General features: G+C 31.4%; 1 protein-coding gene across 1 annotated transcript in view; it reads right to left on the minus strand.

Annotated features, from left to right (window-relative positions):
- Positions 1–1,608: 1,608 nt before the first annotated feature.
- The window catches only part of ASZ1 (ankyrin repeat, SAM and basic leucine zipper domain containing 1), a 51,889-nt gene continuing 35,758 nt past the window's right edge, over positions 1,609–17,739 (minus strand). Inside the window, exons 5-13 of the mRNA XM_055314727.1 lie at positions 14,684–14,795; positions 14,011–14,145; positions 12,746–12,870; positions 11,917–11,992; positions 10,887–10,943; positions 9,836–9,945; positions 6,235–6,340; positions 5,289–5,402; positions 1,609–1,761 (exon numbers count right to left, since the gene is read on the minus strand). Of these exons, the coding sequence (XP_055170702.1) occupies positions 1,609–1,761; positions 5,289–5,402; positions 6,235–6,340; positions 9,836–9,945; positions 10,887–10,943; positions 11,917–11,992; positions 12,746–12,870; positions 14,011–14,145; positions 14,684–14,795 (988 nt within the window). The remainder of the gene's footprint in view (positions 1,762–5,288; positions 5,403–6,234; positions 6,341–9,835; positions 9,946–10,886; positions 10,944–11,916; positions 11,993–12,745; positions 12,871–14,010; positions 14,146–14,683; positions 14,796–17,739) is intronic.

The raw sequence follows: 17,739 nt of genomic DNA on the forward strand, positions 1-17,739 counted from the left end.
CAGGTAGTAGTGGGTTTTTTTTTTTTTTGAAACTAACATTTATTAAATACCTTCTGTTTGCCTAAGTATGCTAGCAGTGAAACACGATCTGTGTAAAAAGAAGCACCTCTTCTCCTAGCCTATTCTAGTTTAGTTCTAACTCTTAAGCCCATTTATATTGAAGGATATCAGGGCAGCTAGGGTGGCTCAGCGGTTTAGTGCTGCCTTCGGCCCATGGTGTGATCCTAGAGACCCGGGATTGAGTCCTGCGTCGGGCTCCCTGCATGGAGCCTGCTTCTCCCTCTGTCTGTGTCTCTGCCTCTCTCTATATATATTATTACTCTGTGTCTCTCATAAATTAATAAAATCTTTAAAATAAATAAGTAAATTGAAGGATATCAGGAAAAGAAATGTCTTGGTATGGCACTTAGGATAAAATGTCAGACACCAATTCCTTCCAATTCCTTCCAGTGATACATGGTTGGGTATATTCTCAGAAAAGAAATGATGCAAGTCTTACTGCTTTGGTATAACCAAGAGCAGAAATTATCACTAATTATAGTTCCTTATGCTTTTCTTCTTTTCTACATGTTTTTTCCCTTTGCTTGAGGTTTACCTTTCAATGTTTAGAGATCAACTGCATCTAAGTATGGTAGTAAGTCAAGCAAGATTTAACTATATTCCCTGTGAAAGTGGGCCTGCCCTTTTGTACCTTCACTTTTAAAATCTGAATATCATTTTGATTCTGAAAAAAAGCAAAATCTTGTATTACTTCTTTAGACTGATATGAGAAATTATTTGCCACATGCCACTAACTTTCATAACATCTTTAAGAATGTTACACATAGGGACATGTCATAGTTCCCATAAGTGTATTACATAAAAAATTTCAAGGTACTCTGTGCTTTCTATACTATTGTCAAAATTTTCTTTTTAAATTTACATTTTAAGTATTTTCCTTAGGCTTTTAAATTCATAATGCAAAAGTTTTATGTTTTATAATATTATCATTTGCATTCTCTGAAATAGTTTAAGAATTATTACTAGTGTAATATAACTAAAAAAAATAAATAAGAAATTGCTTGTAATAATGGAAGGGGAAATGAGGACTAAATGAACAGTACTGGCTTATGAACACTTTATAAATTCTGTAGGATTCACTGTGACAAAGGAAAAGTTCTTTTTTTAAATTATTTTACTTTATTTTTTTCATCCTGATAAGTGCCGTCTTTAAGCCCCATCCCTATATTTGCCCCATCTCCCAACCACCTCCCCCTGGTAGCCACCAGTTCTACATAGTTAAGAGTCAGGATCACAATGTTTTTAAATGTCAAAGAATATTGGATAAAACTTTTATTTTGAATGTGATTTAAAATCACAGAATCAAACTTCAGAATCACTTATAATTTACTGCTTAATCAAAATTAACATAAAATGTAACAAATTATATTTTTAACTCAAACTGACAAACTACTTTCTAAAGAAACTTTCTGCTCTATGCTATCATAATTTCTCCTATGGAGTATCAGCAAATAATGTAGTTACACTGTGCCACAAATAGTTAAAAGCAACATTTGTAGATAATTTGAGTAAGATATACACATACATCACTCAAAACAAACATTAAGGTTATTTTCTCTGGAAAGTTAGCTTACAAACAAAAAGAAGAAACCCAAATCCACATATTGTAATAGCCGTCCTCTTCAAAATTCTACTATTCCATGTAGATACTTCTTCCATTAATGGGATATGAGTTGGATCATTTTCTCGCTCATTTTGCAACTAATATTTAGTACGAGAAAATGAAAAGAGTTAATGTACAGTACACAAAATATTTTTGATTTTAAAAAATATAATATCCATGTTAATTTAGTTATGTAGAAGCAGCCAATGAAAGATTCCCATGGAAGATTTAAAGTGAACACATATCTTAAAAGACAGTCTTTTCCCCCTAGGATCCCATTATAGTAAATTATTAGTTTCACATTAAGAATAAATGCTTTCATAGATCATTACATTTTAAAATCATGTTTTTGTATCAGGAGATAAAGTTCCTTGAATGTGAAAGTTTCTATTTTTACCTACAAGCAATGACAACTGTTATTTTCCCTTCTATATTAATATCAAATGATTTCTTTAAAAAAGTGAACCATTCTTGTAGCATACCTACAATACATGAAATTTAACAGAAACTAGAAGATTTGATGCTACTGCTAGAAGTTTAATCCTTTATTTAAACATAATTGCAGGAACAAATACTAACAAAACTTAAGTGGTTCTTTTAGGACTTCTCAGCAATGAAAGTACATGGCCCAGTCAGTTTCTAAATACACATAGAACTCTGTTGCTAAAGAGAAGGCCCCCCAACTCGTGTGTGTACGTTGTGTGTATGTGTATGTATGAGAAAAAGAAAAGGGGAAGATAGATAGTTCATGGGGGAGGGGCATAAGAGGGAGAATGAGGAGAAGCCAAAAGATCCTCAAAAGATAAAAAGAATCAAGCACATTTATAGAGTGATATATACTAGAAACATCCTGGGCTGGAGTGGTGACATAAATATTTTCAACATTAGCAAGAATAACTACTCCTAAAATCTACAGTGTAAATATTTAATTTAAAAAGCCTGCAAAATTAATTTTAAATTTACAGCAGAAAACAGACTTCAATGCCAATCTCATTAGTACTGTATTCTTGGCCTAACTTCCAAATGGCTTCATTCAGTAACAGATTCCTTTTTGACACTGATGCTCCATTTACTGAATCCTGAGACAGCCATTCCTTTTATTAACCAATTACTTAGCATGACCCTTTCTGACAGGAGCCTGTCAGTGTGTTGCTTTGAAAGAGAGTGATGTGGTGTTAAAGTCTAGCCTTGACCTCTCCTACCCTCTCTCTTTGTCACCTACATCTATGGTATCTCATATATTTTTAAATTTGCTTCAATTATTATTGGTAAACTGAAATAGACTAAGTTTAACAGGCATAATAGCATACTCCCAAATCTGGAAGCCGTCACAGTTCTCTAAATCAAATCTCATTATGGTGATTACTATTTAAGACTAATCCAGAAAAACCAATGTAATAGCTTGTTCCAAAATGAAGACTTTCCTGACCAAAGAACTGTATCTGCTATTATTATAAACCAATAAATGTGTTTTCAAGGCTGGTTCCTATATAGAAACGTATAAATTCAAGGTAGAGAAGGCCAAAGAAAGAAGACTTTGCATTTAGCTACATAAAGCTAAAATTTCTCCTTATAGGTATACATTTTTAAAATAAATATTATGGTACCTGATTGAATTGTTTGTTTTAGAATCAAAGTCACCCCTAGAGAAGTGTTTCTTAATTTCATGCCTTTAGGAAAAACCTTTTCTCTCTCTCTAATTTCATCTCAGTCTTTCTTCCCTACTCCCCAAATGTTTTTAGTTCATCTTGAAGAAATCAAATAATTACCAATCCTGAGGCAAAGATGTCTTGGGGAATTTCCTACACTAAACATTAAAGGATGATGCTCTGCAGGAAGTATCTCTATGTAAGTCCTTCCAAATCTCCCCTGGATCCTCATGAAAAATATCATGCTAAGTAAAATCAATACCATTTTCCTTCACCTTCTTTGAGATGATGAAGGTAGTAAAGATGAGTGGTGCTGTAATTCTCAGGTTGTCAACAAGTTCAGAAAGTAGAAAATTAGATTTTTGTATGAGAAAGTTTGTTTGAGGAGTGGTGTGGATTAAAGGAACACAAAAGTGGAAGGAGAATACTTAGAAGACTAATGTGTAGCACCGTTGCCTGACATACAGCAGGCACTTTTATGCCTGTGAATGAATAAATGTCAGGGATAATACAACTTCTAAGATGCCTCTTTCTCTAGAAAGAAGGCATCTTCTACAAGAGTCCTGAGATATATTGCTCATTTCCCCATTTAAAATGTATTTATTGGGATCCCTGGGTGGCGCAGCGGTTTGGCGCCTGCCTTTGGCCCAGGGCACGATCCTGGAGACCCAGGATCGAATCCCACATTGGGCTCCCGGTGCATGGAGCCTGCTTCTCCCTCTGCCTATGTCTCTGCGCCTCTCTCTCTCCCTCTGTGACTATCATAAATAAATAAATAAAAAAAAATTAAAAAAAAAATAAAATAAAATGTATTTATTCCCCTATTATTTTGTAAAATTTGCTTCACAATTTTCTGCTCACTTTTTAAAAAGACTCCTTTTAATCAAGCATATGTTAATAGGCAGAATGACAAACTACCCGGAACACGTATAAAATTGATTTTGAGAACTTTGATAAAATACTAATGAAAATATCAAATGACTTATGGTTGAAGATGCACAAATTGAATGCCTAATCTAACATTCATTTCAGCTTATAGATACCAAAGATACTTATTAAAACAGACTTGGGGAAATCAAAAGCAAGTTCTTTTGCCACATGAAAGTGTTTTCCTTTATTATCTGTCTTCAACAGAGTTCCCCATTTCAGCAACTTGGATCTTGTTATAGCCAATTTTTTTTATAGCCAATTTTTTAAGGGGGGAAAATCATCTATCCTTAAATCCAGATACACAGTTCTTATGTGTACAGAAACAAAAAAAGCCCATACTCTTTAAGTCTAGAAAATAGACTATTTCATCTAAAAATCTATCTTATCAATAGAACTGATAAACATGTCATTTTCATAATTTTCATCTGCATATTTATATGCAAATAAATTTTACAAATATAACTTCCTATCTTTAACAAGTTTATACTTGATTTGCATTATTTTTTTTTTGAGTGGCTGCATATCATAACAAACTGGTGTACCATAATTCATTAAATCATTCTCCTGGCATAGGCCATTATGATATATACAATTTGGAAATCATTAAACTATTGAAGGATACAAATATTTTTATGGTCCTTGGCACATCTTGCCAAACTGTTTCTGAAAGGGGTTGTGATACCAGTCTCACATGAAAATAGCAGATTGGTGAAGAACCAATAATGGGTAGGGTGATGGATTCTCTCTTGCTAATTTAAAAGGTGAAAATAATAGATCTTGTTCTTTTAGTCTGCATTCATAAGAATGACCCACAAAGTTTGTTTCTTATATCCCTCCCTCCCTCCCTCCCTCCCTCCCTCCCTCCCTCCCTCCCTCCCTCCCTCCCTTCCTTCCTTCCTTCCTTCCTTCCTTCCTTCCTTCCTTCCTTCCTTCCTTCCTTCCTTCTTCCAATTGTCTAGTGGGAGCTTAACTTGCTCTTGTCCAAACTGCTTCATCATCTAACATATTATTTGTACATCATTTTTATCTTTTTAAACATTAAATACCTTTTGAATTAAGTCTTTTAGTTTGCAGACCTCTTCACTCAAATCTTCAACATTACTAACCAGCTCTTCACAAACTGAAGTAAAATTCCGGGGAGAAGCCCATTCTAGTACTATCTGTGAATATTTTCAAAAGTCACATTTTAAAGAATGGGCAATGACTCTTTACAACTTTGTATCTACAAGAATTATACAGTATTCTCACCCACTAAATTATAATAACTAAAGAGCATTTTTTTTTTGTTCAGGATAAATTCTGACACCAAAAAGAACTTAGTGATTTTTTTATACTCCTATTAGTTTCCTAAATACATTTACTAAATATATGTATATATGACTTTGTGGAAACTAATATTTAATAATAATAAAATTTATGGTGAACAAATACATTCGGGGAGGTTTTAAGAATATGACTCCTATATTAGTGTTATACAAAAGTCAGAGGAAAACAAGTGCATTAGAAATTTTTCGCTATAAACAAACAGCTTAAACTAAATCACATAAAAAACTCTACAAAAAAAAGTTTGCTTTTACAGGTCACTTGCACTTTCTCTATTTAAATTTTCCTTCATTAAAAAACTTTATATTGATATGGTTTTTTAAGAACACTCAACACATTGTTTTGTTTCAACTTTCACTTGGGTCTCCTGTCACTTTATATTTTAAACAACTAAATTCCCTTTAAGAACAAATGTTAATTAAGTTCAATACACAGATCAGTTTAATTTTTGGTCTGGCTCACTTTCCTTTTCCTGAGAGCTAGAATACAGAGTTTTTCAATTAATTAGTATATAGAGGAGCAATAATTAAACTGGCTTCTTTAGATTTTCCATGATTTTGTAGATGAAAGATACTATTTTTTACCAGATCAGTGTTTATTGAATTATCATTAACTTATCTGGAATGTTCTTTGGCACTCATACTTTTCTTAAAAACTTTTATAGAATACCTTGTGAGAATTTACAGGCAATTCAGTAATGATATTCTGTACAGCTGTTATTAAATGACCACATTGTTTGTTTAATTTCAGAAGAAAGTTGAGGAACTCATCACCACTAAAGAGAGGAAACAAACAAATAGGAATCACTACTATGAGCAATTTACTTCATTCTACTGGGTTACTCAATGTCTAGTCAAAATATTTACTAGATTCTTTAAAAAATATTTATAGAATAGCTAATATGTATTAGCTATGAAATAGTGAGTATACAAAGAAAACAAATCTCCAATATTGAGGATCTCAAGCTTCAGCATGAGAGGCATACACAATTAGAATACCATAATTCAAAGGGACATGTAAAGAAGGACTAATAAAGGACCAATATCCAAGTATCTGTTACATGAAGGTATTGCACTGGTTATTTTACACTTATACTTTTAATTCCTCACAACAACTCCTATAAGATAGATGTTAACATCAGCTTATAGTTGAGACATCTAAAACTCAGAGATAATGAGCTTTGTATAATGGGAATTGAGAATTTGTAACGCTTCACAGAGATGGCACTTGAATATAGATGTACACAGTGTTAGTGAATAAAAGGAAGATACATACCTGTCTTGTGATGCATAATTTTCAGGGCCACTGAATATTGAAAGGCATGTTGTAAAAATTGTAAACTCTATAGTACGCATTCATCACATACTATGTGAATGGCGGCCCACTCCCCACCCCAGAGCTGTACAATATACCTCCTGTCACAAACAGGTCTCTCTTTTCCCTGTGCCATAAGAGCAACATGTCCTGGGTGGGGCTGTTTCTCCAGCCTGGTCTCAGAAAATAACAAGAAGGAGATCCACTACAAGTGCAGCCATGATACAAATACTCAAAAAAGAAATTTTTAAATTTATTTCAAAAGAAATAAATTTTGTTATTACAAATCATTTAGATTTAGAAGTTACTTCTTACTGCAGCATGACATAAACTGAAACAACAGGCCATGTTTTAAAAATGTGATGTCAAGTATTAGGATAAAATTTATACCTTCAATAAAGGTACTTCGTTTTTTTTTTAATAATAAATTTATTTTTTATTGGTGTTCAATTTGCAATAAAGGTACTTCAAATAAAAGATAAAAATATCTGGAAAAATTAAAATTACCACTACTCTTACCACCTAAAAATAATGACTGGTACTATTTTCTTCTAGCGTATTTTCTTACACCAAATATTTTCTTTCAATATTTTTAATATGCACATATACAACGGGCATTATACCTCACGTTCCATTTTATTTTTTCTCTTTATACTTATTATGAGTATTTTTTCATGACATTAAGTCTTAAAATAATTTGGAGGACAGAACAGATTAGTGCAATGTAATTCAACCATTCTCCTGATGCTAAATATTTAGAGCTTACAATTTTAGAATCTTTATAAATAATTGATGTGAACAATATATTTTTATGTAAAATTCTGTATCTCTTGTTTTTGGAGGAGAAATAGTTTCCTTAATGGACACAGTCTTGAGATGCCTTTGATACATTTGAGTAGATGTCAGGTAGGCTCAGGAAAAGGTCTGGACAGAAACTGCTGAAATGTCAAGATATGGGTGAAAGCTTACTTTTTTGGTTCAAAATATCTCAAGGTCCTAACAGAATAGTTATTATTTTCAAATTGCATTCTCTAATTCTGCAAACATAGAAAGGCTAAGTGTAGGAAAAAGTAAATGTACTGTGAATATGTGTTCTTGTAACTGACTATTTTAGAAAATTTAACACACAGAAAAAAAGTATCATAAAATAAATCAGTAGCTAGATTGCTGAAGTCACATTACCAGAAGATTATAATCAATCAGTTCAACTTTTCTTGCTGTTAGTTTTCTTATGACTTAATGACTAATTTCTTCTTTAAAGAATGACTTTGAACAAATGGGAAGTAAAACCTTTTTCATAACAGCATGTAAACAGAGTCTATGATTTAATAACAAGGTCAAATTCCTGGAATATATGTCTCCCAGTTATATTTTTTAAAAAATTCAGCAGTTTTAATAAGTGAACATTCAGGATTCTACACATTCTTTAAGTCCATTAAATTCCACAAAGTAAATTCTTACAGGTAACTCTGCCATCACATAAAGAAGTTACATTAAAAAAACTTCCAATTTAGTCATGTAGACCTTAGAATATTCCTTCACAGAGACAATAAGTTAAAAAGATTAAAAAAATTAACAGAGATTCAAGGTTTGCTGATTTTAAGTACTCGCAACTGAAATCTTTTTAAATATTTAAAAGCACTTAAATATTTAAGAGTTATAATGTTATTTTGAATAATGAGGCACTATTTTGAATAGTTCATCTTGTTACAAGATGATAGAGAAATAATTTAATTTTGCAATAATGTTTTTAAAGAAATCTGGATCATCTAAATTATCCTATGGAAAACTTCTCTAAATTCTAAACTGGTGTGGAAATCTATCATTTGTTTAATTCATGTTTATTATAGTTGCAATGTTACTTTTAGATAGGATATTTTAGTGATGATAGATAGTACTGCATTTTAAGTATATTTTAATAAGATATAACTTGGATGAAACTCAAGGGAATTAGGATGCGTGAAAAAAAGGCAATCAAAAAAGGATACATACTGTAGGATTCCATTTAGATAACATTTGTGAATAATATCAAGATGGGATAACAAAATATTGGTTGTTAAGGATTGGGGGATGGGTGTGGCTATAAGGGAGTAGTGTGAGGGAACTTTATGGTAATGGTATGTTAAGTATACTGACTGGCAATGGTTACATTAAAAAACACGCTATAAAACTGAATACAGCTACACATATATATACAAATGAACACACGTATAACTGGTGAACTACAAATAAGCGATGTGGATTATATCACATATGTGGGTTTTTTGGTTTCAATATTGTACTATAGTTATACAAGATGTTAGTATGGGGCAAGACTGGGCAAAGGATGCTTGGGACCTCCCTGTACATCTTTGCAATTTCCTGTGATTCTCTAATTATTTCAAATAAAAAAGTTAAGCAATTTATTGCCCCACAAAATATTAGTAAAATCAAATACAATTATTTTTAAGATAGGTTTTAGATTACTAATATTATTATAAATCAGTGGTTGACAAGTTCCTAAGACAGAAACCAAACTTTATATATTGGCAACATAATTTCTTAAAGAATAGGCTGAAAATAGAGCTGAGCTACATTAGAGATACTTTCTTATTGCCCTAAGTGAAAAAATTACTACTCTGAATTTTCAACGTTGACACTTAAAATGATTTAAAGAGAATAAGAGCTATACTATCAAAAGCAGGGGCTCTCATATAGTTCATTTAACAAAATGCAATGAAAAAATAAAAGAATGTTTCTAAGTGAGATGCACTGTTTTGCTTTTTGGTAAAACAACTTTACAAAAATTGATATTATAAAGTACCTCCCACCTCAGAACATAATATATTGTAAAATGAACTATCCATTCCCTTGAGAAAATGATAGTATCAAGTAAAAAGACTCAGAAACTATGAAAATTAAACAGTTTAGTTCTTTTTTAAGAACAGCTGATTCTAAATATTAATATTAACTTTACCTGATTTCCAATTTTGCCACTTCAGGTAATTCTCCAAATTTTATCTCTTCTACCTCTAGTTCTTTAAGAGCAGCGAGAATTTTCTGCTGATCTCTACTGGTAATTCCATTCTAAGTAGAAATAATTTTTTTTAAGTAGAAATAATTTTAAGATGCAACAAGACAGTAATACTTGAGTAATTTAATATGTAATATTACTAGATAAATTTTCTACTTGATTAATTCACACCTTGAAAAAATACATATTAGAAAAATAAACACTGAAAAATAGATGGCTTGCTTTTAACTGTGATTGATAAGGTTACATCATTCAAATATTTAGATATATACTATAGTCATTTTTTTCTGCAAAACTGGATTCTCAAAGCAATTAAAATAGATATTAAAATATAATATTTCTAAAACCACCACAGTAAAACAATTTTTTCCTTCAAAGTATTACTTAAAATATTATCAGTGGTTATATAAGGATTGTCTTCCATTTTTCTTTACCTTTAGTGTTAACTAAATTTTCTCTCCTGGACTTAGCTAAGTAGTATGTTTATTTTGACTTAGTAATACTGAAGACTTCAAGTTTCCAATGTGTTCATGGAGGAAGATTATTACCTTTTAGGTAGCCTATTAAAGTATGTCTAATATTTCCCAAGCTATTTTCAAATTGTTACTTAATAATACTAGATAGCAAAATAATAGGTCTTGATCTTTGGGAGAACCCAGCAAAAGGCAATATCTGGATGATACTTATCCATATCTAAGTACACAAAAAGCCACCTCTTACAAAACTATTTCAGATTTAGAACTGAAGCTCCAGTTTTAGTTGAGATGTCATGATTAATCTGAAGGAAAAAAACCAACTCTAAGTCTTTAAATGTTCTTAAAGCAACTTAATACTATAACAGAAGATTTTAGATATGGGTATCCATAACCATATCTAATAAAAACCTAGCAAAAGATCATTTATAGTATGTACCCCTAGGATTTTAAAGTAGAAAAAGCATCCAGAATTCTTAAATTATGAAAGAATGTTTGGAGTTTTTGAAACTGATACTAACCTTTGTAAATTCATCTTTCTGCATGGTCAAAAGGTGTCTTAAGGTTATATCTCTTTCCTGTAGGAAAGAAAAAATTCCACCTTTCAATATAAATAAAACATCAGTAAGGGAAGTAAGCAAGTGTCATAAATTAGCTATACACTACCCTCCTAAACAATTTTCAATTCTAAAAGGGGATAGGATATATAGGTATAGAACTATACTACTGGGTAGACAGTAATGAGTGTCTTAATATATATTATTATCTTAAAAAGCACATACATAGCCAGTTTCCCAAAGAAAATCATTATAACTTAATTCACTCACATAAAGATAGCTTTATAAAATTTGACAGAAATTATGTTTTCAGAATATTTTAAATTTCTAACTGCATATTAAACAATCAACATTTAGTTTTACTCAATATTTCTCAAATAGGAAGAAGTTTCAAGATTGTACAGTGAAGCCCAATTCTGAACTACCTAAACAGAATGGGCATATTTCTAAAGAGAGACTATCTGACATAGTGCTTTACTGCTTCATATCAGCTAAATGGCTGGTAATGGTCATCTATTCAAACTCCATAATACATACCTAAAGTATCTATAACGGTGCTAGGCATATGATTTAATTTAATCTCTATGATAATTCTAAACCATGTATTATTCCTTCTGAAAAAAGAGATTTAAGTAACATATTTCAGTTAATAATCATTAGAGTTAGAATCTGATACCTGATTTGTTTGACTGAAAATCATGCTTCTAATATGGGAAGATCAGCAACTGTAAAAACAAACTAAGGGCTTAAATGTACAAGGAGTTCTATGAAGTTTTAGGCAGTGAATAAAAGCTGTTTACTCCAGCCAGATTCAAATTTATATAAGTTTCTAGAATAAGAAATTTTCAAATGTTTTTAAGTTTAAAATGAGATCTACTACAAGTTATGGAGAAAAATGCACTTGGTACTTTTATATAAACATAGTTATGAATTAATATTTAGTTAACAAATAAACATATGTAACTCACTATAGCTTGCTTACATAAAATCTTACCTTTAATAAATCCGTCATATGTTCAAGTCCAAGACCATGTAAAAATATTTCCAGATCTCCAAATGCTGTATATGAACTATATATATTTATAGCAATGTCAATTTCAGAACAGACTATAAATGCACAATCAACATATATTTATAATACAGAAAGAGAAAATGAGAATAAGAATGAATAAGAATGGATCTATAGGAAACATGGTTGCAAATTTACACACTAGACCTAAGTTATATCAAAGAAAAAAGGAAAGTTTCTCGAGTGAAGATCTAAGTTAACAGAGAAAATGATGACAGTAAAATCTAGCTTGTCTTTCCTGAGAATGAAATTAATTAGTTGCCATTAGGTATATTTCTTGTGAGGTCTGTATATATGAAAATCTCTTCAGTTGTAGGATGTAAAGATTTAATAATTTTAAATGTGGGTAAGTGAATAATTTTGTGGCCATGTACTGAACTCCATTCAGAAAAAAAGATGTATTTTTAGTTTTAGCTTATAAAATCAGAAATCTAAAAAGAATTAGAAAGACGCAGTCTAGTTTGAACACTAACAAAAATATAATTTTAGACTCTTTTAGAAATAAATTTCATTATATTTTATTTAAAGCCAGAAATTATTTTCATTACTGTTAGTTCACATATATAACATTTTCCTAAAATTCTGGAAAAAAAAAAGCATTTAAAATCCAGACCTTCCTCAGTGATATTTAAAAATGCTTGTTAAAGTAAAAAATCTATTTTAAACATCATCACATTTACTAAGACTTATAAAAGCATGCATATTTTTTACTTATTTATAGGTTATTTTGTTGAACAAAAACATGTTATGTTACCTAAATATGTGATCTTTTTCTTTATCAGAATCCATTGTCAAGAGTTTACAAATAGTCTCTTCTTTAGTTAGATGTTGAAGCTTTCCCTCCAATGGATTTAAAGTTAAAGAAAGAAAACTGAAGATCTGCAAAAAGTTAACAAGCCATTCAAATATATTTAACATTATATATACTATCACTTACACTTAGAATCTAACTTTGTAGTAATTCGGGGTTATGTCACTCAGAACACAAAATCGAATTTCTTTAAAAAACAATTTTTGACACAAAATAATCTTCGATGGTCATAAATTTCTTAATATGTCAAGTTCAGTGTCATCTATCTTAATTTAATAATGCAGTAAACTGATTGGAAGTTTTTAAATTTTCAAAGCTTAGAAGAAAAATGGTAGATTTCTTTTTGAAGTGTCACAGGGCATCAGAAACTAGTAATTACTAGAATAATTGTGGAAATGCAGATTTGAGTCAGAAAATCAGAGGCATGTTTATGAGATTGCTTAAAAAAGCAGAGAAAGTTATTTTCCATGCAATAAAAGTGGCATGGCCTGATTATTATGATGGAACTTCTGGAATGTTACATGCTTTCAAATTCAGAAACTCAGATGTAGAAGCTCTTGAACCATATAGATGTTAGTTTTACAGTTGTACTGTATTTGATCCTTCTTAAAAATTATAGGCCTTTGGCAAAAGCTTTAATATTCAGACCAAAAGTGTATATCAATAAAGTGATTTAATGTATGGCAAATATTTATTATTGACTTTAATATGTGAGTAACAGCAGACCATCTACCCAAGTATGTTATCACTTTATTATGCACCTTGTCACATGTATAGAAGTAAATGTGGCTGAAAGGATTTAATTTTTAAAATGTCTAATATGTATTAATTAAAATTAAAAAGCAACATTTTAATTACATGTTCAAATTTTGAACATTTTACTAGCTTTCTTAAAACACTAATTAATTTTTAAAAGTCTGGACCAGTTTGAATTGTTAAATGGTCCATTACAATTTTATTTCTAGAGCCAGAATAAGACTTTATTATTTCTTTATATAACTTTTAAATTACCACATTATAAATGCCTCTTATTTAGTAAAAGTGAATACTCTAGTAAAATAAAGTTTTCATTACCTGGCCAAAGGAAAATTACGTATTGAAACATTTAATAATAGCCAGATACACTATTATGACAGTTGTAAGTTCTAACAAAATAATACAAAAGTTTTGAAATGATAATGTAACACGCCATAGAATATATAGGATACCTCTAGATGTTTATTTCTTTTTGCAATCTCACTTGGTGTCTTTCCATCTTTGGTCTGTAGCATTTTATTAGCTCCAAGTTCAAGCAACTTCAAAACTACATTTTTATGACCCTGCCGTGCTGCCCATGTTAAAGCCTGTAAGTGGGGGGAAAAGAAGATTGTTTAAAGAGAGGGAGTGTATATGGGACAGAAAGGAAAACTTTTCAGCAGTATTTATGGCACAATAAAAAAGTGAACATGGTTAATTAACAGAATGATGCAATCTCTTCATTTTATAATATAATGTAAACATATTTCCCAGTTGGAATTACAAAGCAGACTGCCAGTGCTCACTGATTTTATAAAGCCAAATAATGTTTTAGATAGTCAAATGATGTTATAGAATGAAATAATTTATCTGCCAATCACTGAACTATTTTATGTAAAAACGAATTCTATGTGTATTCTAGAACCCAGGGTTTACTGTATGTTACAGCTTGTGTCAAGGGTGAGGACAGAAAGAGTCAGATGATTCCTTTTTTCCCCTGCTTCAGCTGTTTTCTTCACCAAACAGCAATTATGTCCTAGTCCCTCTATAATTTTTACTTCTTAAAAACTTTCTTGTGGACTACTGATAATGACAAGATACCAATGTCTTAGAAATAAAAATAAACACTGTATAATCAATTCTTACAGTATAACCATTCTCATCCTGGGTATTAACTTCTGCTCCATGAGCAACAAGGAGAGCAACAACCTGAGGGTGACCATCTCGTGCAGCATACATGATTGGAGTCATAAGTCTCCTGAAGAGGAAGAAGAAAAGACATCTGTGTTAATGCTGTCATTAACAGCTACTCAATTTCATGAATTTTACTATACCCAATACCAAAATATTGTTTTGAAAGCAAAGCAAATGAAAGCTTTTAATCAGGTGATTTAGAAATCCAATTTCTCAGCAAATAAATGTGAAGATGACACTTTCAAAGTATTGGATGCTTACACAGCACCCCCTAGTGAAGACATGTGTTTTTTAAAAAAAAATCACTAAATAAGCCATACTTTCTAATATGAGGTTTCATTAATTTACATATTCAAGTAGAAAAACAGCAGAATACCCACTATGCTTATTCTGGGAATACAGTGATGAATAACACAAAGTCCCTGTCCACTCAGCATTGCTGATACTTAATAAATCCATGTTACATTTTGTTTATTACATTTAATAAAAATAAAAGTTTCAAACTTTCTATTATTTCTTAGTGTAGTCTATTATGATTCTACTTTAGTTTAAGGCTGAAAGAATTTTACCCTGACTTGAATGAAGGCTTAGTCTAATTAAGAAAGATTAGTTTAATAGTTTAGCCACTCTCTGAGACTATTTTCTGGGAGACCACTGTGGCTTCCCTCCCATGTATCATTTCTCGAAATAGAGTCTCAACCCCTCTCCTCCTGGAAGTTAGCTTCTGGTTCTATTACAAAGGATATCAGAATGATTCTATCAGTTCTCCTTCGGCTGAACTTAGTATCATGTTCTGTTTTAAAGGAGGTCTGAGATTCTGGGCTCAATCTTCCTGAGTTGCCTGAAATATCTGATTTATATGCAAAGAACTTCACAAAAGTACAAATTAAGTAACTTCTGAATTCTGTTTTAATCTCAATAAGGAAGTTCACCTTGGTTACTCACATTACATACATGACCTGCAAACAGAATATTTCTCTATAAGGTTTGTTAACATCAAGTATATACTGAATCCAATCACGTCACACTAATGTCTTTAGCAGAAAAAGATTCACACACTTCTTTATTTCCTAGTATATTACAATTTCAATATTTTACTGAAAATTATACACTAAGTAGCTGTCAAGAGTTGCCTCTTTAATCTTGACTATCTCTAGAAAGATAATCTTTACAAAGTAAACAGTGAACTGCCTGGATAACTTAAGCAAACATGGAAAATACATACAATAGAACATCATTTGAGTCAACTACTTATTCAAATTCTCCACTAAGTCAGAATTAAACCTCTTGATGCCTTTTCTCCATCCCACCTTCCCTGTAAAAGCCCAAATCTGCTCCTTTCAACCTCCCCTATTTTACAAAGATACCACTGACCACATAACTCAGGCTAAGACTAAGCATCATTTATGACTCTTCTCCATGACTCCATTTATGACTCTTGTATATGGAGCCATACACACAAGTCATCAGCTGGGCCCACTTGCTCTTTCTTCACAATATGTTCTGAATCTAACCACTTCACACCATCTTGTTAGCCATTGTAAGTAGTCATCATCCGTCTCTGACCTTTAGTATTACAATAGCCTCATAACTGCTCTCCATGCTCCTCCTCTTGCCCACTCAGAGTTTATTCTCTTTGAAAATGCCAAGTTCTTCCGCTTCCAGATACTATGCAAGGGCTGTTTCCTCTACCTTTTCCTAGACCTTCATATTGCATACTCCTTCACCTTACTCTGATCTTCATTAAGAAGAGAAAAATCAATAAAACTAACAAGCATGTAACCAAACTGAGTAAGATAAAAAAAAAAGACACAAATTACCAGTATCATGAATAAGAGAGTAACATCAATATAGATTCTCCAATTTAAAAGCATAAGAGAATATTATGAACATTCCTGCCAATAGACAACTTAGATGAAATGGACAAATTTCTCAAAAGATTCAAACTACCAATGCATACTCAAAAAAAAAAAAAAAAGAACCTGTATAGTCCTATATTTATAAAAAATTAAATCAGTAAATAAAAACTTCCCACAAAGAAAACAGTAGGCCCAGATGACTTCACTGGTGAATTCCACCAAACAGTTAATGAAAAAAAAAAAAAAAAAAAAAACTATACCAATTTCTACTCAAACTCTTTCAGTAAACTGAAACAGCATCCTTCCCAATTTGTTCTATTAGCAAGAATTACTCTAATAACAAAAACAAGAGAGAAACACTGTAGGGAAATAAAACAATAGACCAATAATCTTCATTGAACATAGATGCAAAAATTCTCAACAAATTTTGACAAATAGAATCTAAAAATACATAAAAAGGATAATACATCATAACAAAGTACAATTATCCTGGGAATGCAAGATGAGTTTGACATTTGACATTTGAATAAAAAAAAGAAAAGAAAAAGCACAAGATTATCTCAATAAGTACAGAATGAATATTTTACAAAACCCAACATCTAATAAAATTCTTAGCAATGTAAAAGTAGAAAAGAGGGATCCCTGGGTGGCGCAGCAGTTTGGCGCCTGCCTTTGGCCCAGGGCGCGATCCTGGAGACCCGGGATCGAATCCCACGTCGGGCTCCCGGTGCATGGAGCCTGCTTCTCCCTCTGCCTATGTCTCTGCCTCTCTCTCTCTCTCTCTCTCTGTGTGACTATCATAAATAAATTTTAAAAATTAAAAAAAAAATTTAAAAAAAAGTAGAAAAGAACTCCCTCAACTGGAAAACTTTATAGCTAACATCATACTTAATGGTGAAACAGTGAATACTTTCCTCCTAAGATCAGAAACAAGACAAAGATGTCTGCTCTCATTGCTTCTATTCAACATTGTATTTCAAGTTCTAGCCAGTGCAATAAAACAAGTAAAAACAGACATCTAGGTAGAAAAACAAGTAAAATTGTCTTTATTAACAGACAACACTATGTAGAAAAACCCAATGGGATCTACAAAAAAAGGTACTAGAACTAATAAATGAATTAGCAAGGTTGCAGGATACAAGATCTAAT

The sequence above is a fragment of the Nyctereutes procyonoides genome, unplaced genomic scaffold (genome assembly GCF_905146905.1).
Source record: "Nyctereutes procyonoides isolate TBG_1078 unplaced genomic scaffold, NYPRO_anot_genome, whole genome shotgun sequence".
Lineage (NCBI taxonomy): Eukaryota > Metazoa > Chordata > Mammalia > Carnivora > Canidae > Nyctereutes > Nyctereutes procyonoides.